Below are 19,583 nucleotides of genomic sequence, written 5' to 3' on the forward strand. Positions count from 1 at the left end.
CGCTCGAGGATTCCCCTCCACCGCGGGTCCGCGTAATAGGCATGGTTAATTACCGAGTAGTATTCTGCCCCTCTCTACTACGATACTTCCCTTTCCTAATCGCGCACCTGCAACCCACACGGAGCGAACGTACGCACGCCCACACACACGCCGCTCCGCACACTCCAACTCAACTCACGTTATGATCGCGCACCTGTATCACACACGGAGTGAACACACGCGACACCCACTCTCGCGCCGCTCTGCGCAGCGCTCCCCCGAGGCGAGCCGCAGCACTACACTCACCCCTGACTACTCGCGTTATGATCGCGCACCTGTATCGCACACGGGGTGGACGCACGCACGCACACGCAGCTCCCCACGCGACACACTGCTCAACAAGATCACGCGAGACCACGCTTCACTATTAATGATTTATTATCTGCTACTCGCGAATTGATGCTAAGTCAGTGCGAGTCGACGAGGCTGGCCTATCCTACTTCCCCTGGACCTTTTCCCTATTTATCGGCTTACGATACCCTACTTCACCTCCGCACTCACTGTTTGGTGCCCACGGTGGTTCGCTGCTCCCTGTGCTAACAGCGCACCTCGATGCGTCGCACGGACGTCCGGGTCGCTGGCTGGAGCTGCGGCTGGTCCTCTGGCCTGGAGAAAAGAGAGCGATTTCCCCTTTGCGCTCCCTATTTATCCTCCCTAACTCAAAGGGATGCGGCTCTGAACAATAGGATCGCGACCCTCTGGCACGCGCATGGCGGTTCCGGGCGCTTTTGATATGCTAATTAATGCTCAACCTGCGCGGCGCAAATTCCAATCAATCCCTTTCTCACGCAGGACCCCCCATTATTGCAGTTCATGCGGTGGCGTCCGTCACAAAGGCTCGCCGTGGGAATCTGTGCACGGGCTCCCCGTGCGCCTCCCCTCTCCCGATCTATTCATACCTTCAGCTCAATCATTTACCCTCCCCAACCATTGTGCCTGCGCGCTCAAGCGCAACTATTCCAACCTTCCGCGACTATGCGCAAGAGCCCCTGCGGTCCTGCTACTCATGCTGTCCCGTCCTTCCCCTGCTGGCCTCATCGACGCATGGGGGGGGGGGGGTGTGTGTGGGGGATGCGTTTCAACCGTGGTGGCCGAATGCCATTCGCCGCGGCCACACCATATTAAGGCCGGTCGCAGCGCCGCGATGCAACGTAGCGTCGGGGGAGGTCATCCAATTCCCTGATCGCCAGAAACCGTGAGAGTTAATCCCGATAAGGGTTTCTCGGATAAAAACCAGTCGATCAGGTGTCCTCCCCTTCCCGCTCTATGGGGGGGGGGGGGATGCGTGCGGGTGTGTTCATGTGAGGTGAGGTGAGGGGGACGTGGGGTCGGCTCCGTCACTTGGTGGTGGCGAGGCCGCAGATGGGGCGCCTGCTGAACGGCTTCGTGGTGGCGGCATCACATAGCCCCCCGAGGTGCCAGTCCCCATCCCGGGTTGACTGGAGCACCTTGCTTGGGCCGCGCCCACGAGGAAACGTTGTGGGGTCCGGGGGATCCGTCTGGACCTGGTGGCTGGTCTCGGGGCGGGTGGCTCCGTCCTCTGTAGCTCCTGCGGCGGCCTCCTCCTCCACTCCAGTGGCTCTCCCCGTCCTCCGGCACCTGTGGGCTGGGGCACAAACTCAGCAGCGGATGGGTTTAGGGGCCGTCGTCCGCATCGTCTCCTGACTGGATCGGGGCGTCTCGGGGGCCCGGCGAGGCCCATGTAGGGTGCGAGGCCCCCCAACACGAGGGGTGCGGGTACTCCGTGATTTCGGGGCCTTCGGGTGACGGGGTTCTCTCTCCCCGGGGCCGCTTTCTACGGTTTTAAGCGGCGGACGTTGACCACCGTCTCTCAATCCCTCTCCCCGCCATAAATTAGTACCGTCCAGGGGGAGATCTGTCGCACCACGGTCCAGGGTCCCCGCCAGTAGGTTGTCAGTTTCCCCACCTGCCCGGCCCCAACGCGAGGGGTGTGTAGCCACACCTTAGCGCCTGTCAGGAATAAGGGTGGTTCCATGCGGGGTCGGGTGCCCTGTTCCTTCCGCCGATGCGCGGCTTCCCCTTGCGGGTATGCTCGGCCTCGGGCTTCTCGCAGGGTCTCCAACAGGTGTTCCACGGGGCGGCTTCCCTCCTCCGGCTGGGGGGAAGGGACGCCGAATAGCAGATCTGCGGGTAAACGAGACTCACGGCCGAACATCATTAAAAACGGGGTTTGTCCCGTCGACGTGTGTACGGTGGTGGCGTAGGCGAAAAGGGCGTAGGGGAGGTGTTCGTCCCAATCCCGTTGATTTGCGGCCGCCATACGTTTGAGTTTCCCCGCTAGGGTCTGATTCATGCGCTCTACCATACCGTTCGCTTGGGGGTGGTACGCTGTGGTTCGGTCCTTCTGGATTCCGAATTCTCGGCACAGTGCCTGGAACAGCTCGGCCTCGAACTCGCTACCCTGGTCGGTGAGGATTCATTCTGGGATCCCGTGCTTCAGTACATAATGTTCCACAAATGCCCGGGCCACCACCAAGGCCGTTTTATCAGGGATGGCCACTGCCACGGGGTAGCGGGTGAAATACTCTACTGCGACCAGGATATACCGGTTGCCTCGATGGGATCGCGGGAATGGCCCCTGTAGGTCGATCCCGACCAGCTGATTCGTGCGGCTGACGCGGAACGGCCTTAGGGGTACCTGGTATCGTGCCGGTTTCGGCCCGCACTGCTGACAGGCGCGGCAGCCCTGTACCCAGGCCGCCACGTCTTGTGCCAATTTGGGCCAGAGATATTGGCGACGCAGGGTCTCTCGAGTGCGTCGTTCCCCATCGTGGCCCCCGAGTGGGTGGTCATGCACCAGCCGTAGCAGCTGGGGTCGCACCTGGGCAGGAACATAGATACACCCCGGCTGGCCTCGGTTAACTCCCGTACCACTCCGTTCTGCACACACAACCGGGCAAAACGCTCCAGGGTCCTGGTAGGGCGCTCTTTTCCTCCCGCAGTGCCGCCTCCACTGCCGCCAGATCGGGATCCCGCTGCTGGGTCTGTCTCAGCTGCTCGTCGTTCAGGCCCGGGAAGGCGCAGCCGACGTCCTCTTGGATCCGTCCGATCGGGGCGGGGTGATCCGCCGGGTCCCGAGCCGTGGGTCCCGGGCTTGCCGGGCGGTCGACGGGATCCTCGGTGCCACCTGTGAGGGTCTCTGTGGCGCACACTGCACTCTCTCTCGCTGGGGGGGGGGTCAGTGGCCGCGGCCCCTCGGGGGTCCGTTGCCTGCCGGCAGCATCCCCCCGTGAAACACGGGCAGGCCTCCTCCGCCCTTGTCTCGGCGTACACCGTGGGCCGCCTCGACAAGGCGTCCGCATTTGCATGCGTCCGGCCAGCCCGATACTCGATTTGCAGGTTGTACTCCTGCAACTGCGCCAACCACCGGGCCATCTGCCCCCGCGGCTCCTTGAATGTAAGAAGAAACTGCAGAGCATAATGGTCAGTGCGTACGCGACATTTCCTGCCGTACAAATATGGCCGGAACTGCTTACATGCGAAAATCACGGCGTACAACTCTTGGCGGGTCACGCAATAGTTAAGCTCGGCCCCACTCAAGGTCCGGCTGGGGTACGCGATGACTCGTTCCGTCCCATCCTGTACCTGTGACAACACCGCGCCCAGCCCGCTGCTGCATGCGTCGTTGTCCAAAATAAAATCGGTGGTAAAATCGGGGAAAGCGAGGGTGGGGGCGTGGGTGAGGTGGTCTTTGAGAGTGGTGAAGGCCGTCTGGCAGGCCCCCGTCCACTGATAGGGGTGCTTAGGGGAGGTGAGTTGGGTGAGGAGGCGTGCAATCTCGCTGAATCCCTTTACAAATCGACGATAATAGGTGGTGAGCCCCAAAAATGATCTGATCTCCGACAGATTCCTTGGCCGTGGCCACTCCACTACGGCGCGTACCTTCTCCGGATCGGTGCGCACGCCTGCCTCGCTGACGCGATGCCCGAGGTACCCCACCTCGCGTTGTGCGATGTAACACTTATGGGGCTTGAGCTTGAGATGAGCCGCTCGCAGTCGCTGGAACACCTCTCGTAGCCTGGACCAATGCTCAGACAAAGATCTACTGAACACGATCACATCGTCCAAGTAAATCAGGCACTGTTCCCATTGCAAACCCCGCATCACCAACTCCATCAGCCGCTGGAACGTCTCAGGCGCATTGGTGAGTCCGAAAGGGAGTACTCGAAACTCGAATAGTCCCATCGGGGTGGTGAATGCGGTTTTCGGCCGATCCTCCTCCGCCATCTCCACCTGCCAGTACCCGGACGCGAGATCGAGGGTGGAAAAATATCGCGCTCCGGCGAGGCTGTCAAAAGTGTCGTCGTTGCGGGGTATGGGGAAGGCGTCGCCGAGCGTGACTGCGTTCAGTTTACGGTAATCGACGCAGAACCTGGTTGACCTATCCTTTTTCGTTACTAGTACCACTGGGGCTGACCAGGGGCTCGCCGAGGGCTGAATTATGTTATCGCGAAGCATGTCCCCAACTGCCTCTTTGATCTGGGTGCGTTCGGGTGCGCCCACTCGGTATGCAGGGAGTTTGATGGGTCGGGCTGCACCGGTGTCAATTTGGTGCTTAACAAGGTCGGTCCGACCCACGTCCGAGTCGTGTTCACTGAACACGTCGGCATACTCCCGCAGTAACTCGCGCAGCCGATCGGCCTCTCCCTTAGGTAAATCCGCCCATGGCACATGTAACGCGTCGAGCAGGGGGACGATCTCGGCTCGGGGAGTCGGGCCGACTCGCCAGGCCAGGTCCTGGTCACCCTCCGAACGACCGGGGTCCTCAGCCCAGAGTGCGAACACCGATTCGTCAGAGTGGCGTGCGTGCAGGGGGTGTACAGTGGCGATCGGGGTGCGCCGTCGCAGTATCGCTGGGGTATTGTGCGGGTTAAACATCCGCATAAACAATCGGTCCCCATCTGCGTTTACCAACGTGGCGGATCCCACGACCCCATACCGTTTTGCCAACTCCGGGTGAGGAGTTAGCATTACCTCCCCTGATGGTCGGAGCGCGGGGTCGGTGGGGGATGTTGCCAACGGCACCAGCATTTCGGTGAGCGGCCTGATGGTGACTGCCGTCGCCAGGATAGCGGCCACAGGTGCGAAGCGGGGGCGCGTTGGTTCTCGTCCCAGGAATGGAATCCGCTCGCCGTTGCTCTCCATGGTGGCGCATCGCTGGCGGGGTTGCACGTTGAGTCCCAGCTTTTCTAAGAGGTCGGTACCTGCAATACACTCGTGACACAACGCACTCGACACGTAGAACTCCTGGGTGCACACCTGGCTGCCTATGCGGACCTCTAGGGTGGCTCTCCCCAGCAGCCCCATTCCGGCTCCGCTCGCCGTGTGCAGCGCGCGGTCCGGTGCCTGCAGGTGACGCACGTCGACCCCGATCGCGCTGCAGTGCGCTGCACTCACGAGCGAGGCCACCGCCCCCGTGTCCAGCAGGATTCGGGTACGCACTCCGTTTACCTTCCCTTCCACCAGCGACGTGGCCCCCGTGATCCCTGCCACCAGCTCCCGTAGCCAGTCACCAGGAGTCACCGTTTCTGTGGGCGTTGTTGCTGGAACCTGTGTGGAGATCACTCGCTCGCCATTATTCTCATTATCGTCTATTTGTATCGGGACCGCGTCGATTGCACCCCTAGTTGGTCCGCTCACTAGGAGGCGTTGGAGTTTAACCCCCGCGTCTGCCTAGCTCGGGTGATTTCAGGACAGTCTCTCACTAAATGCCCTCGGCGATCGCACATATAACATGCCCGAGGAGGGGGGGAGGCTCCGTAGTGGGCCCCCTGCCCACTCCCTCCCCCCCCATTACGCGGCTGTCCACCCTCCGCCTCTAGTCGGGCTACCCTTCCAGATAACCCTCCCACCGTGGCGCGTAGGTCCCCCATTTCGGATCGGATGGTCTCAACGGAGGATTTCAGTTTGGTCATATTTTTATTCGTTTCCTCGCGTGCTTGGGTTATCATATCTCCCACACCGGCCTGTAACCCGGCTACCCACCCCGGGGTGGTCTCGCTGGGTCTCTGGGGCTCCCTTGCCCGTCCCCTTACTGCGATGGCGATCTCTTCCTCCTCGTCGGCGAGTAGACTCGCTACAGCGCACTCTCGTCCCCTCCCTCGAGGCTGCGCGCGCTCAGCCGAGAGTTTCTCGCATTTGTGCGCGCGCTTGACGAGGGTGTCAAAGGAGAGGCGTGCACCGTCGACATTTGGCTGCCACCACGGGGTGTGTGCCAAATATCGCTGGACCTTCCCGGCGGCGAGGCCCTCAATTATTTTTGTCTCGTACTCCGGGTACGCGAGCTGGGTCAACATGTGTACGTCCTCGGCGTAATCTCGTAAATCCTCGCCGGGTTGGCGGCGGCGTGCCTCTAATGCCGCCTGCGCCTCCTCCTCATCATACTTGCCGAAGCGCTCTTCGAGTTGGCACATTAGTTCCTCCCAATGAGTTTGAGCGCTTGCGGGCAAAGCTTCCACAAAGTCATCTGCCCGCCCATCTAAATGTAGCTCTAACTGCTGCAACGCCTCCTCATCTGACCACCCATTAACTTTTTTAGCCCCCCTGATGCTGCGTGCAAACGATTTCCATGATGGACTTCCTTTGCCCGTAAATGTGCATTTGATTTTAATCTGGGTTGGGGGGCCTCTTTCCCTTGGGGGTGCGGGGGATCGTCCCGTTTCTGACACCAATATGTGGGGGTCGCTGGCCCCCGAGATCCCTCCCTCGATAATGCTAACGGCCGGGCTAACATCATCCCTCGCTCCCCCGCTGCTATGCGAACCGCTGCTGAGTTCCTCACCCATGGTGTGGGAGCCGTCGCTCGAGGATTCCCCTCCACCGCGGGTCCGCGTAATAGGCATGGTTAATTACCGAGTAGTATTCTGCCCCTCTCTACTACGATACTTCCCTTTCCTAATCGCGCGCCTGCAACCCACACGGAGCGAACGTACGCACGCCCACACACACGCCGCTCCGCGCACTCCAACTCAACTCACGTTATGATCGCGCACCTGTATCACACACGGAGTGAACACACGCGACACCCACTCTCGCGCCGCTCTGCGCAGCGCTCCCCCGAGGCGAGCCGCAGCACTACACTCACCCCTGACTACTCGCGTTATGATCGCGCACCTGTATCGCACACGGGGTGGACGCACGCACGCACACGCAGCTCCCCACGCGACACACTGCTCAACAAGATCACGCGAGACCACGCTTCGCTATTAATGATTTATTATCTGCTACTCGCGAATTGATGCTAAGTCAGTGCGAGTCGACGAGGGTGGCCTATCCTACTTCCCCTGGACCTTTTCCCTATTTATCGGCTTACGATACCCTACTTCACCTCCCCACTCACTGTTTGGTGCCCACGGTGGTTCGCTGCTCCCTGTGCTAACAGCGCACCTCGATGCGTCGCACGGACGTCCGGGTCGCTGGCTGGAGCTGCGGCTGGTCCTCTGGCCTGGAGAAAGGAGAGCGATTTCCCCTTTGCGCTCCCTATTTATCCTCCCTACCTCAAAGGGATGCGGCTCTGAACAATAGGCTCACGACCCTCTGGCACGCGCACGGCGGTTCCGGGCGCTTTTGATATGCTAATTAATGCTCAACCTGCGCGGCGCAAATTCCAATCAATCCCTTTCTCACGCAGGCCCCCCCATTATTGCAGTTCATGCGGCGGCGTTCGTCACAAAGGCTCGCCGTGGGAATCTGTGCACGGGCTCCCCGCGCGCCTCCCCTCTCCCGATCTATTCATACCTTCAACTCAATCATTTACCCTCCCCAACCATTGTGCCTGCGCGCTCAAGCGCAAATATCCCAACCTTCCGCGACTATGCGCAAGAGCCCCTGCGGTCCTGCTACTCATGCTGTCCCGTCCTTCCCCTGCTGGCCTCGTCGACGCATGGGGGGGGGGGGGGGGGTGTGTGTGGGGGATGCGTTTCAACCGTGGTGGCCGAATGCCCTTCGCCGCGGCCACACCATATTAAGGCCGGTCGCAGAGCCGCGGTGCAACGTAGCGTCGGGGGAGGTCATCCAATTCCCTGATCGCCGGAAACCGTGAGAGTTAATCCCGATAAGGGTTTCTCGGATAAAAACCGGTCGATCAGGTGTCCTCCCCTTCCCGCCCTATGGGGGGGGGGGGGGGGGGATGCGTGCTGGTGTGTTCATGTGAGGTGAGGTGAGGGGGACGTGGGGTCGGCTCCGTCGCTTGGTGGTGGCGAGGCCGCAGATGGGGCGCCTGCTGAACGGCTTCGTGGTGGCGGCATCACACTTCCCCTTATTCAATGCAGGTTCAACCTCGATGAATCCTGGAGAGCTGAATGGAGTTCAAAATCACTCACAAATATTTCGATTTAAAGCTTTCGTGACTGCAGGGATTCATCTTCTTGGTTCTTTCGGTAAAGACACGTAGAAGGAAAATAATATAAATAAAACATAATAAAATAACTCTGACGACGTTTCGGCTGCTTGCGTTGTAGCCGAAACGTCGTGAGAATTATTTTATTATGTTAAATTTTTATTATTTTATTATTTTCCTTCTACGTGACTTTACCGAAGGAACCAAGAAGACACGCACAAATACCCTGTGAAAGACCCAATGCAGTATATCCATGGGTTTGATGTTCCACAAAGCTCATGGTAAACTCTAAGCCGTATCTGCACAAACGATGGCAGTAAATGCGCAGACCTGATCCACAAATGGAAAATGTAAAGCTGTCCAGTGTGCGACTGTGGTCATTCAGAACAGTGACTGTGCAACATTTGACGACCCAATGCCCGATCCACAAATATAAAGGAGACATCACAGTGATACATTCCGCTGCTCCTGACGCGGTTACCTGGCTTGACTACCTTAATGTGAAATTGTAGTTGTTGCTCTGCATCTACATTAGCCATACGGAAGAATTTCACACCTGCCCTTGTATGTATGTTGAACTTTGTTTGCACCATATGTAGCCAACCGTGCTAATCAGAGTTGCGAGGGAAGAACAACGAACTAACACACAAAAAGCAGTTCTAAATAAATAGGACTTCAACCTGCATGTAAAAGTGCATAGGTCCAGTGGCTCCCTAATATTGGAAGATCGTTTCAGACGGGTGCAGACGCGCATCTGAAAGCCCATAATCTTGACCGTCAAATAATGAAGCAACTCCTCTCAGTCATATGGGAAAATATATATCATTGCATACCTCATCATGATGGCCAATAGACACTCGTTTAAACATGTTGCCTAGCGATCAAGATGCAGTGCCTTTAACTCTAATATTCAGCCGCGCGTATTCTGATATAATAGGCACATGCTGATGCAACGATTATTGCATCACACTGCATGCATTACATAGTGAGTTTGAGAAACGCTTTTTTAATATTCGTATACATTGAGTGTAATAATTACATGTGACCTCTGTAGCCAATAAGAGTTTATCCAGTACATTCACAATGAATATTGTAAAAAAAATCCATGAATTATTAAACGGAATCATTACCCCGAATTGTGACAATTTATCACACCGCATGGTAGGCGAATCATTACATGACTGTACCCATTTGTGTGTTTGTGTGTGTTTAAATTAGACTTGCCAATTCGGCTGGCTGGGAGTAACACCGCATGTCAGGGCCGGGTGGAGGTGTTCTACAATGGCCTGTGGGGCACGGTGTGTGACGACTTCTGGAGCCCACAGGATGCCAAGGTCGTGTGTCGTCAGCTGGGTTGTGGGCTCACTGCCTTTGCCGTGTCATTGGCTCGCTTTGGATGGGGCAGTGGCCTTATCTGGCTCGACGATGTTCAGTGCTCTGGTTATGAGACTCAGCTCTCCGACTGTAGTCATCGTCCCTGGGGGACTCACAACTGCGGCCACAATGAAGATGCCTCAGTCATCTGCTTGCAAGGTTACTTAAATTAATGTGTTGGTCAATACGTATTTGTGCTCTGTTGTCTTGTTATTGCATACCCAATAAAATTGTTCATTGCTAGCAATACATTTATTCTTTATCCACATAAGATCAATTTGATATATGTGTTTCATGCATTATTTCGAAAGTTTATCCTAAAACTGATATTTGAAAGTTTAAATTGGATTCAACAACAAATTTCCACGTGAAAAGTCACTTCATTGAGCTATAAGTTTTGGCTTGGTCACTTCTGAAAAAGATCTACAGTGTATAGTACATAGATCAGAGGATATTACCTGCTAAAATAATAAATGTAAAATTAACTAAAGTATTATTTGATTAGATAAAACTAACTTAAATTGGCCGCTAAATGTATGCAGGCCAGGAGAAAATAATAACTTACACACCAAATGTGTCTAACAGCAACACGTAACTGGAATCTCAGCATCCTATGCGTGTTCAGATGACATTCCCAACATTTTTTGTGATATGTTATTTCTTCTACCTAAAAAAATACAATCTAATTCACAGGTGAATCGTAAATCCATTAAACAATGAATATTCAACTCCAGGTACTCATAGGAATTGTTCATTTAATATTGCAAATGAAACAATTTATTGACACATTCCATTTAAAATAATTAGATTTACAAACAGTACTTTCATAAAGGGTGGTTATTACATCCACAGTTAGAAATGTTTTCAATTCGTCTGTCTATTAATAATTTGACCATTTTTTCTTAAAATAATTACAATACTAATTGCTAAAATGTCACCCATGCCTTTTGCAGTGCCAAGTTTCATCGTTTTAACCATCACCAACAAGACTACCACGACCATGACAGTCTCAGGGACGACTTCTCTCCCGGAATTGTTTTCCTACTCGGCCTACTTGCGAGAGACTGCGAGTGGATATTTGGTTACAACATTGCCTATTAACTCATCAACGGAAACATTTACTGGCCTGGTTCCTGGAAGGAACTACTCCGTGTCTGTGCAGGCTTCAAACACAACCTTTTCATATGAGTCAGATGTGGTAACGGGCAGAACTTGTAAGTACCAATGTGGTGAACTGTTCGTGCTATATTAAAATAGACAGAAATGTGTGTATGCTACTATATCGCTATATATGATAGCGCATTTGTATCTTAATATTGTATTGCTTAATTTGGTATTGAAAACGTTGTACCACCATATGATGCTGCCATTGTCCCTGCATGTAAAATAGACGCATGCACAATTCACATGTTTATCATGGTTGGCTACGTACAGTGCCAAATAAGTTCTACATACATACACATGCAATAGTGATGGGATCGAGACTCCTCACCCGACCTCGGTTACTCGTATACAACGAACCTCCTTATCAATGTCTGCGGTATAAAGCCCAGCCCGACAATTTAAACAATCCTGTGGGGACTTAAAATCAACAGCGTTTTAAAATGTTCGTCCATTTTATTGTAAACCCTTGACATTATGGCTGGGTAGGCAACTGGTAAACTGCAGCGATCATGGGCCTTCTTCTTGGAAACTCTGGCACAGTTATTTTTAACCCTCATGTGATCATAACACGAGCACGATGATAAGTAGTGAGTTCGGAGTCGGGCGGTTCCCACCCCCGTGGAGCTGGTTGAGGGGTGTGCATGCAGGGAGGTTGGTATTGCCCTCCTTCCCCCCTTTTGGGATTCAGTCACCACCCTGCGGGACTTTTGTTATGACAACTCCACTTGGCATGTGGAGGCTCCCCCAACTTTTGTCCCGGATCTTTTATTCTCCCCTCACCATATAATAATAACCGACGCTACCTCTTGTAGTCCGCATGTGTGTGGGCTAATGAACCCTATCGACTCCGCATCTATTGACCCAGGGGTATTGAGGGTCTCAGTCCACGTAATTTTTTGTACCCCCCCCCCCCCTTTGTTTCGGTCCGTGCCTTATACTGGGGTCGTGTTTTGTTGCAAATAAACCACATACTTTTCTCCTCATAATATAGTTGGACCAAAAGAAGAAGGCATATACAAAATATATGGTGATTGTGGTAACTTATGTGTTATATGCCACTTTAGTCGCATAAGTTAATGACGTAATTAGCCCTTTCACTTCGTCTCTCAATCATTTTATTTGACATTGCAGTGCCTCCAAAAGTCAATGTCACCGTCATCGTCCACAACTCTACAGCCATGACGGTCTCATGGGTGGCTCCAATTTCAGATGTTGACTACTACATAGTCTACTTAAATGAAACTAACGACGCATCAGCAGCATATCACTTCAATTTTTCCTCCAATGTTACAATGCAGCGCTTCATTGATTTTGTTCCTGGTAGAAGTTACCAGATATCTGTAACAGCATACAGTGGCATCAACTCCCAATCATCAGCCATCGTTATTAAAAGGAGCTGTGAGTATTTCCTTGATTATACATTTATTGTTATTTCTGTTATAAAAATGTGTGCAGTCATGTTGAGAGTATTATAATTTCGATTGTAGGTTTTATTTTCGTTCGAATTTTGTCCAAATATTTACGTATTTAATCACTTGTTCACGAACAACATAGGATATATTTACTCAGTATTTATACAGAAATGAATACCTCAATCATGGAATGATCCATTTGTGGAGGCTTCCAATGCGTCCTTCTAAGCTTGGTCAGATATGGTTATGGACAGATCTTGTGTGGTACCGATGAAGTCAACTGTTAAAACTATATTAATATAGACATTAATCTGTGTATGCTACTAAATATCACTATATAAAACTGCATTGTGTATCTTACATATTGTATTACTTAATTTGGTATTGAAAGCGTTTCACCATGCTATGCTGCCATTGTTCCTGCATTTAAAACAGACAAATGCACGATTCACACGTTTGTTACCTTCACGTGAGCTATTGTTTTGTTGCAAATAAAACACGTACTTTTCTCATCAATATATATTTGGACAAAAAAAAGAGAGCATATAGAAAACATATGGTGATCGTTGAATATAATGTGTTATATGCCAGTTTTGTGGCTTAAGTTGAGGATATAACAGGTTTTTTGAGCTAGATTGTGTAAATATTAATGCGTAGTTAAACCTGCCACCACCTGACACAGCCAATAAGTAAGGTTTGTCACATAAACAGAACATGCTGATTCGTTACTAGTGTAGTTAATGACTTGGAGACGTATCTCTTGGAGGCAATTCTTTAATTAACTCCGAGCACACTGTTACACACTCTGCACTGTTACACGACGCTCTCTCTCTCACTTAAACGCAACGCTATACTGGTTGCAAGCCAAACAACCAAAGCTAGCCATCTGACATTGACGGTGCTGAGCTAAGACAGCCAACTACTACTAGCAGCACAATTATTAAGTGGGCAACGACAACGATGAAGGCACGAAACGACAGTGGCCAAGGCGACAGCAGCGACGACGACGACGAGGGGATCCCACTCCAACGACGGCGACCCCGAGCCTTCACTCAGGGTCCCCTTTAAGCCTGTTAGCGTGGCCTCGTTCCGCCACAGCCACGCCCCCCTTCTGGAACTTACGAGCGGGCTCTCGATGCGTCCCTTTGTAACCTTTACCCTAGATCCTTCTCGGTCTATGACGTGGCCTGCTTTCAATCAGTGCTGCTTCACTCTGCAGATCCCCCTCCCTACCAGCAGCAAGCACTATGCTACATAGTAAACCATTTCATGTCACTACACTAGTACAGTACATCCGGGTATTCGAAAGTAAATCCACAACATTTACAATTCAAGTACGACGTTTCACCGGTAATTATAATTAGCATCATCAGGCGACAGTGAGAGTTGTGGATACATCATCTTGTTCGTTCATAAATAGAGGAATAAATGTGATGTGATCACGTTAGCCATGTTAAGGGACATTCGAATTTGAACTATGTATTATTTTAACGCGGAATTTCTCAAATTGTACTTATTTAATTGCCTATTTACTAACAACAAAGGACAAATTCACTAAATTTCCATACAGACATGAATACCTCAATCATGGAATGATGCCTCTGTCAATGTTAAGACCAGAAGCAGGTGGATGGCTTAACTATTCTGGCAAATCGCCTGATGATGATGGCTGCAATTTCCAGCGAAACGTCGCACTAAAATTGTAAATGTTGTGGATTCACTCTTCAAACACACCGGTGGGCTGAAGTAGTAAACTATTTGGCATTTTGTTTACGTGACAAATCCCTTACTGATTGGCCATGTTGGGTGGTGGAGGGTTTCGACACATTTATAAATAATTACGCGATCTAACCCAAAAACGTTTATTATGAATCTTTAAACAACATATATACATATCAAACACGTAATTGAAAACCATTTTTTTGAGCATTTAAAACCAGCCCTGTCTACTTGCAAATTGTACATTTTGATTAGAAAATGTATTTGTGAAATGTGTAATGACCGAAAAATTACCCCAAGACATATGCAGCTGAATTGCTATTTAAAACTAAGCAAAGATCTAAAAATCACATTTATAATGACTATTATTGGTCGTGAAAGCCTACGTGTTACAAATAAAAATTGTAAGTGCACAAAGACTCGAAGAAGTGCATGCTGGGATACACCAATAGACAGGACATGTCATTAGAAGGGATAACGGCCAGTGGTTGAGTGGCATCAATAGGAGTGAACGTGCCTGAGAGTGATTTATGCATCCGGGAGATGTAGAAATGAAATAAGTTTATTGCATTCGCTAGATGGACTGTCACATTACAGAATCATCAGGGATGCTGATGTCTTGGGGAAACCTTCATTCAGAAGTAGACTGATCATGGCTGATGTTGATGACAAAGTTTAATATGATTTACTATTACATTGTATAGCACCATCGTTTCCAAGAATCAAAGTAGGAGCATACTTCACCGATCCTGCAAAATACTTCCAAGCATCCCCAAAAGTCACTAAAGGCCCATAATTGTCCACATTGGCATTGAAATCCCCGTGATTGTGTAAAAAACGATTACCAAGGTGGAACCAGTCAAAGTTGACTGGGGCCAATATTAGGAGGCTGTAGAGAGAGTGGCGCGTCAAATGCCCACGCCACCGGAATGCTATCATCATTTTATTAGCCTCCTTACAGCAGCCACAAAGAAGCGCAACCCGCGAGGCTACCAGAAAGAATCCACTCCCTGCTGGACAAAAGAAACCTAGGACCTGCTCCGACAGTACATCCAGGTGGGCAGCCAGATATTTGATAGAGCCTGCTGGAGTCTTTAGACTAAGCCAGATGTAAGCGGTGGATTGAGTGTTGAAAGCTTGGACTTCACTCACTCCAGCTGCCATACCTTGGCACTACTGCAACACCTAGGTTCTGCTAATCCAACATAATACTGGACCGCAAGGGTTCTGCCCAACTCTATTGCCTCCAAACTATTGGAAAACAAAATGACTGTTTGACAAAAACATCAAGTGAGAGATCCATTGCCAATTACACCAGACAATGGCCTCACTGTCTGCACAAGACCCCACCGCCATGAACACAGAGGAAGTGAGGGAGGGTCTGGCTGAAATGAAGAAAAACAAGGCTGCCCACCCCCACAAATTCCTTCATCACTTAGCTTCTAGGGGACCTGGCAAAACTGTACACCAAAACTATTAAAATAGGATGAATCCCAAAAGTATTGTAGGAGGCAATAATCATTGCCGTACCCAAACTGGGAAAGCCAACTGGTAACCTGGAAAGCTTTCGGCCAATATCACTCATGTGCACAACCTAAAAACTCCTGGAAAACATAATCCTCCAGAGAATGGTAGAGTCTGATCCCTGCAGAATAAGCGGGATTCCAGCCTTGATGCAGCTGCTGTGACCCAATTTTGGCACATGCGATGCACATTGAGACCATATTCCAGAAGAAATTCAAGACCAGCGCACAGTCTGAAAGTTACCTTCTGTGGCAATAATGTGTGACATGACACCACTCTGACCTATCTGAATGAAGCCAAGATCAAAACAAGGGTCAACCTGGTCTATAAACTGGCAAGCACAAGCTGGGGAGTATCATCACCAGTGCTAAGGACATCAACGGTGGTCCTTGTGTACTCTGTTGCCGATTACTATGCATCAGTATGGACCAGAAGCTGTCACACTCGACTTGCTGATGTTCAACTAAACACTACAATGTGGTGTTTCATTGGAACCCTGAAGCGGACACCAACAACCTGGCTGCACGTGCAGCTAAATATGCCTTCCCCACCCATCCGCCGCAAAACTGCAACCATGCGGGGAGTCCTGCGAATCGAGGAAAGTCGCCTTGCCATTCATCAGTACATCACTAACGTCCCTCGTCATTACTTGAAGTCACACAAGCCCATTAGAACCAATGTGCTTCCCCTTATACAATGCAGGTTCAACCCCGATGAACCCTGGAGAGCTGAATGGAGTTCAAAAGAATTCACAAATACCCTTTGAAAGACCCAATGCAGAATATCCATGGGTTTGATGTTCCACAAAGCTCATGGTCAACTCTAAGCCGCATCTGCACAAACCATGGCAGTAAATGCGGATACCTGATCCACAAATGGAAAATTAAAGACTGTCCAGTGTGCGACTGAGGTAATTCAGAACAGAGACTTTACAACATATGACGACCCAATGCCCGATCCACAAATATAAAGGAGACATCACAGTGATACATTCCGCTTCTCCTGACGCGGTTAACTGGCTTGACAACCTGAATGTGAAATTGTAGTTGTTGCTCTGCATCTACATTAGCCATACGGAAGAATTTCACACCTGCCCTTGTATCTATGTTGAACTTCTTTTGCACCATATGTAGCCAACCGTGCTAATCAGAGTTGCGAGGGAAGGACAACGAACTAACACACAAAAAGCAGTTCTAAAGAAATAGGACTTCAACCTTCATGTAAACGTGCATAGGTCCAGTGGCTTCCTAATAGACTGGTAGAAACCTCCTGGTTACACCCCTTAAGATTTAATATTTAAGAGGGTCTTAAATCTTAAGGGATCTTAGGAAGGGGTGGGGGGAGCCCATCCCCCTCAGCCCCCAGCCCCTAGGGGGTCTTGGGTGTCAACCTCCGGTCACGGCCCCCCAGGGGGGAGGGGGTTTGACCTTCGGTCAACCCCGACACACCTCGCTCTTTCTTGGCTGCCCCGTGTCGGCCCGTGAGCGTTGTGGCAGGTAAGCTGCTTACAGCGCCTTGTTATGGCGCAACACATGTACTGAGGTCGGTGGGAGGAGGTGGGCCCTTGAGGAATGGCCTTCCTTCCCCCCTGCAGGACAGCTGAGTCCACTTGGCATGTGGAGGCTTCCCCTACTTTCGTCACCGACCCGTCATTCTCCCCTCACTAACTAATAATAACTGACGCTCCCTCCCTTAGTCTGTACGTATGTAGGTCAATTAGCCCAATCTCCTCCCCATCTATAGACCCAGGAGTATTGAGGGCCTCAGTCCACATAATTTTTGTAAACCCCCCTCCCCTTGTTGGGGTGTATGCTAAATACTGGGTTCTTATATTGTTGCAACAAAAAACACGTACTTTTCTCATCAATACATAGTTGGACCAAAAAAAGAGGATATATACAAAATATATGGTGATCGTTGTATATAAATGTGTTACGTGCCACTTTAGTGGCTTAAGTTAATGACGTAAGTAGTCTTTGCAGTTCGTCTGTCCTAACCATGTTAATTTGACATTGCAGTTCCTCCACAAGTCAATGTTACCGTCATCGTCAACAGCCCTACAGCCATAACAGTCTCATGGGTGGCTCCGACTTCAGACGTTGACTATTACATGGTCTACTTAAATGAAACCTACAATGCAACAGCAGTGAAGAGCTTCATTTTGCCTTCCACCGTTACAACACAAGCATTTACTGATCTGGTCCCTGGTAGAAGTTATAACGCTTCTGTAACAGTATACAGTGGCATCAACTCCCAACCGTCAGACATTGTCACGAATAGAACCTGTAAGTATATGCATTGTTTATATTCAGATATTCATTTGGGTGAGCACCACAGAAGAAATGCATTTTCACAAGCAAAAGCAATCACCACAAATATAATCTCGGTATTTTATTAGAAGGCATTTGTAAACAATCACAATGTCGTTAAAAAAAAAAATTTGATCCACGTTAAGAATAATTTAATCTAAATTCGAAGACAATTATACATTAAATTAAAATATATAGCATTGCTTTCTGGACCAGATGACGCCAACACTATGTGAGACTGGGCTCCAAGAAAAGCTGTCTCCAATGTGGACCAATCAATTTCAAGGACAATGCATGCATTATCAGAGTTGTTTTTTTTTGCATTCTGACCGCAGGTATTGGGATTAATGCAAACATGATTCCGTGTAAAAAGGTGTCAGTTTTGTTGGCAGAAAAAAGGGTAAAAATACCTATTTTTAGTTTCCCTTAAACACATTCCATTACTGATAAACCATTTTTGTCTCAAATCAATACCTTTACACTTCACTATTCGAATATTACTTTAATCCTAAGCTGAAATGTCTATCTATACCATCCATTTATATTGGTATATTACACCCATTATCTGTACTGTATATGTACTTTATATGTACTTCACTTGTCACCATTGTACAACTTACTACTGTACACGTGTTCTATTCTTAATAGCATTGCAATTAGGCATACTATAGGTGCATGGGCATGGTTATAGAATAAACAGTATTAGGATTATATAATTACCAGTATTAACTACAGTACATCATCTTACAGTGTACAGTGCTAAGCTCTCTATTTTGAGTTAGCTCAAACTCTTTGTGCACGAAGAGATAGGAGACCAAGCATTGTATTATGCTTTTGGAATTACCAGACACTCTGGTATTATTAAACCATGCTTCACATTTTACTCATCAGAAATGGTTAAGATTATTCTCCCAGTACTTGTTAAGAAAAACATCATTTCCAGCTTGTAAATGCCCTGTGGAATTTAGCTCTTAGGTACTTACTAATCGCCCTACCAACATACTTTAAACCTTTTCCTCATCATTTTTGTTTTATGTGTCATCTCAAGCAATAACCCCTTCTTAACATATTAAACACAACAATTACAAAAAAAATCTTCAACAACTTCACAACCATATTATCACTGCTAATATTTTGTCTAAATCACCCATGTTGTAGTTAAAAGACCCTTGTTTCTCCATGGGCTCCTTCTCACAATGTTAGGTTAGCCCAACTTGTCATAGGTGTCTTTGGCTGTCTTCTCTCTCTTTGAGGGTCGAGTCTTCTGTTGTGATGACTACTCTCATACATATTTCTTGCCTGCTTCTGATAACTGTTGTTAACCTTCTGTCTTGTGTGGGTGGAATTCTTCAGCTTCTGGGTTCAACGGTGACTGCGTGTCCTGTATTACTATAGCTTGCTGATCAGTTTTTTGTCAACTATAGTAAACTCAAATTCTTTATCCGTTACCAATTCATTGTCTGTTGGTTCCTGCGTTTCTTTGCATGGGCATCTTGTCCTTGTTTGGTGAGTTTTCTTGATTGCTTTCTTACTCCGTTGATTTTGTGACGGCTGCTCAATTGTAAGGAAGTAACAAGGCAGATGCAAATTCCGATGAATCATTTTGGTTCTCCCTTCACCATTCTAAGGTTAGACCTCATAAACTGGGCTGTCATTACTTTTTCTCCCAATACCAATAAACAC

The 19,583-nt window shown here is 49.6% G+C and overlaps 1 protein-coding gene across 1 annotated transcript in view; it reads left to right on the forward strand.

The window, feature by feature from the left end:
• LOC144948136 (receptor-type tyrosine-protein phosphatase beta-like) overlaps positions 1-19,583 on the forward strand; it is a 113,929-nt gene that overhangs the window by 25,858 nt on the left and 68,488 nt on the right. Inside the window, exons 5-6 of the mRNA XM_078877565.1 lie at positions 9,617-9,931; positions 10,726-10,986. Coding sequence (XP_078733691.1) covers positions 9,617-9,931; positions 10,726-10,986 — 576 coding nt within the window. The remainder of the gene's footprint in view (positions 1-9,616; positions 9,932-10,725; positions 10,987-19,583) is intronic.

Source organism: Lampetra fluviatilis, chromosome 48, assembly GCF_964198595.1.
Source record: "Lampetra fluviatilis chromosome 48, kcLamFluv1.1, whole genome shotgun sequence".
NCBI lineage: Eukaryota > Metazoa > Chordata > Hyperoartia > Petromyzontiformes > Petromyzontidae > Lampetra > Lampetra fluviatilis.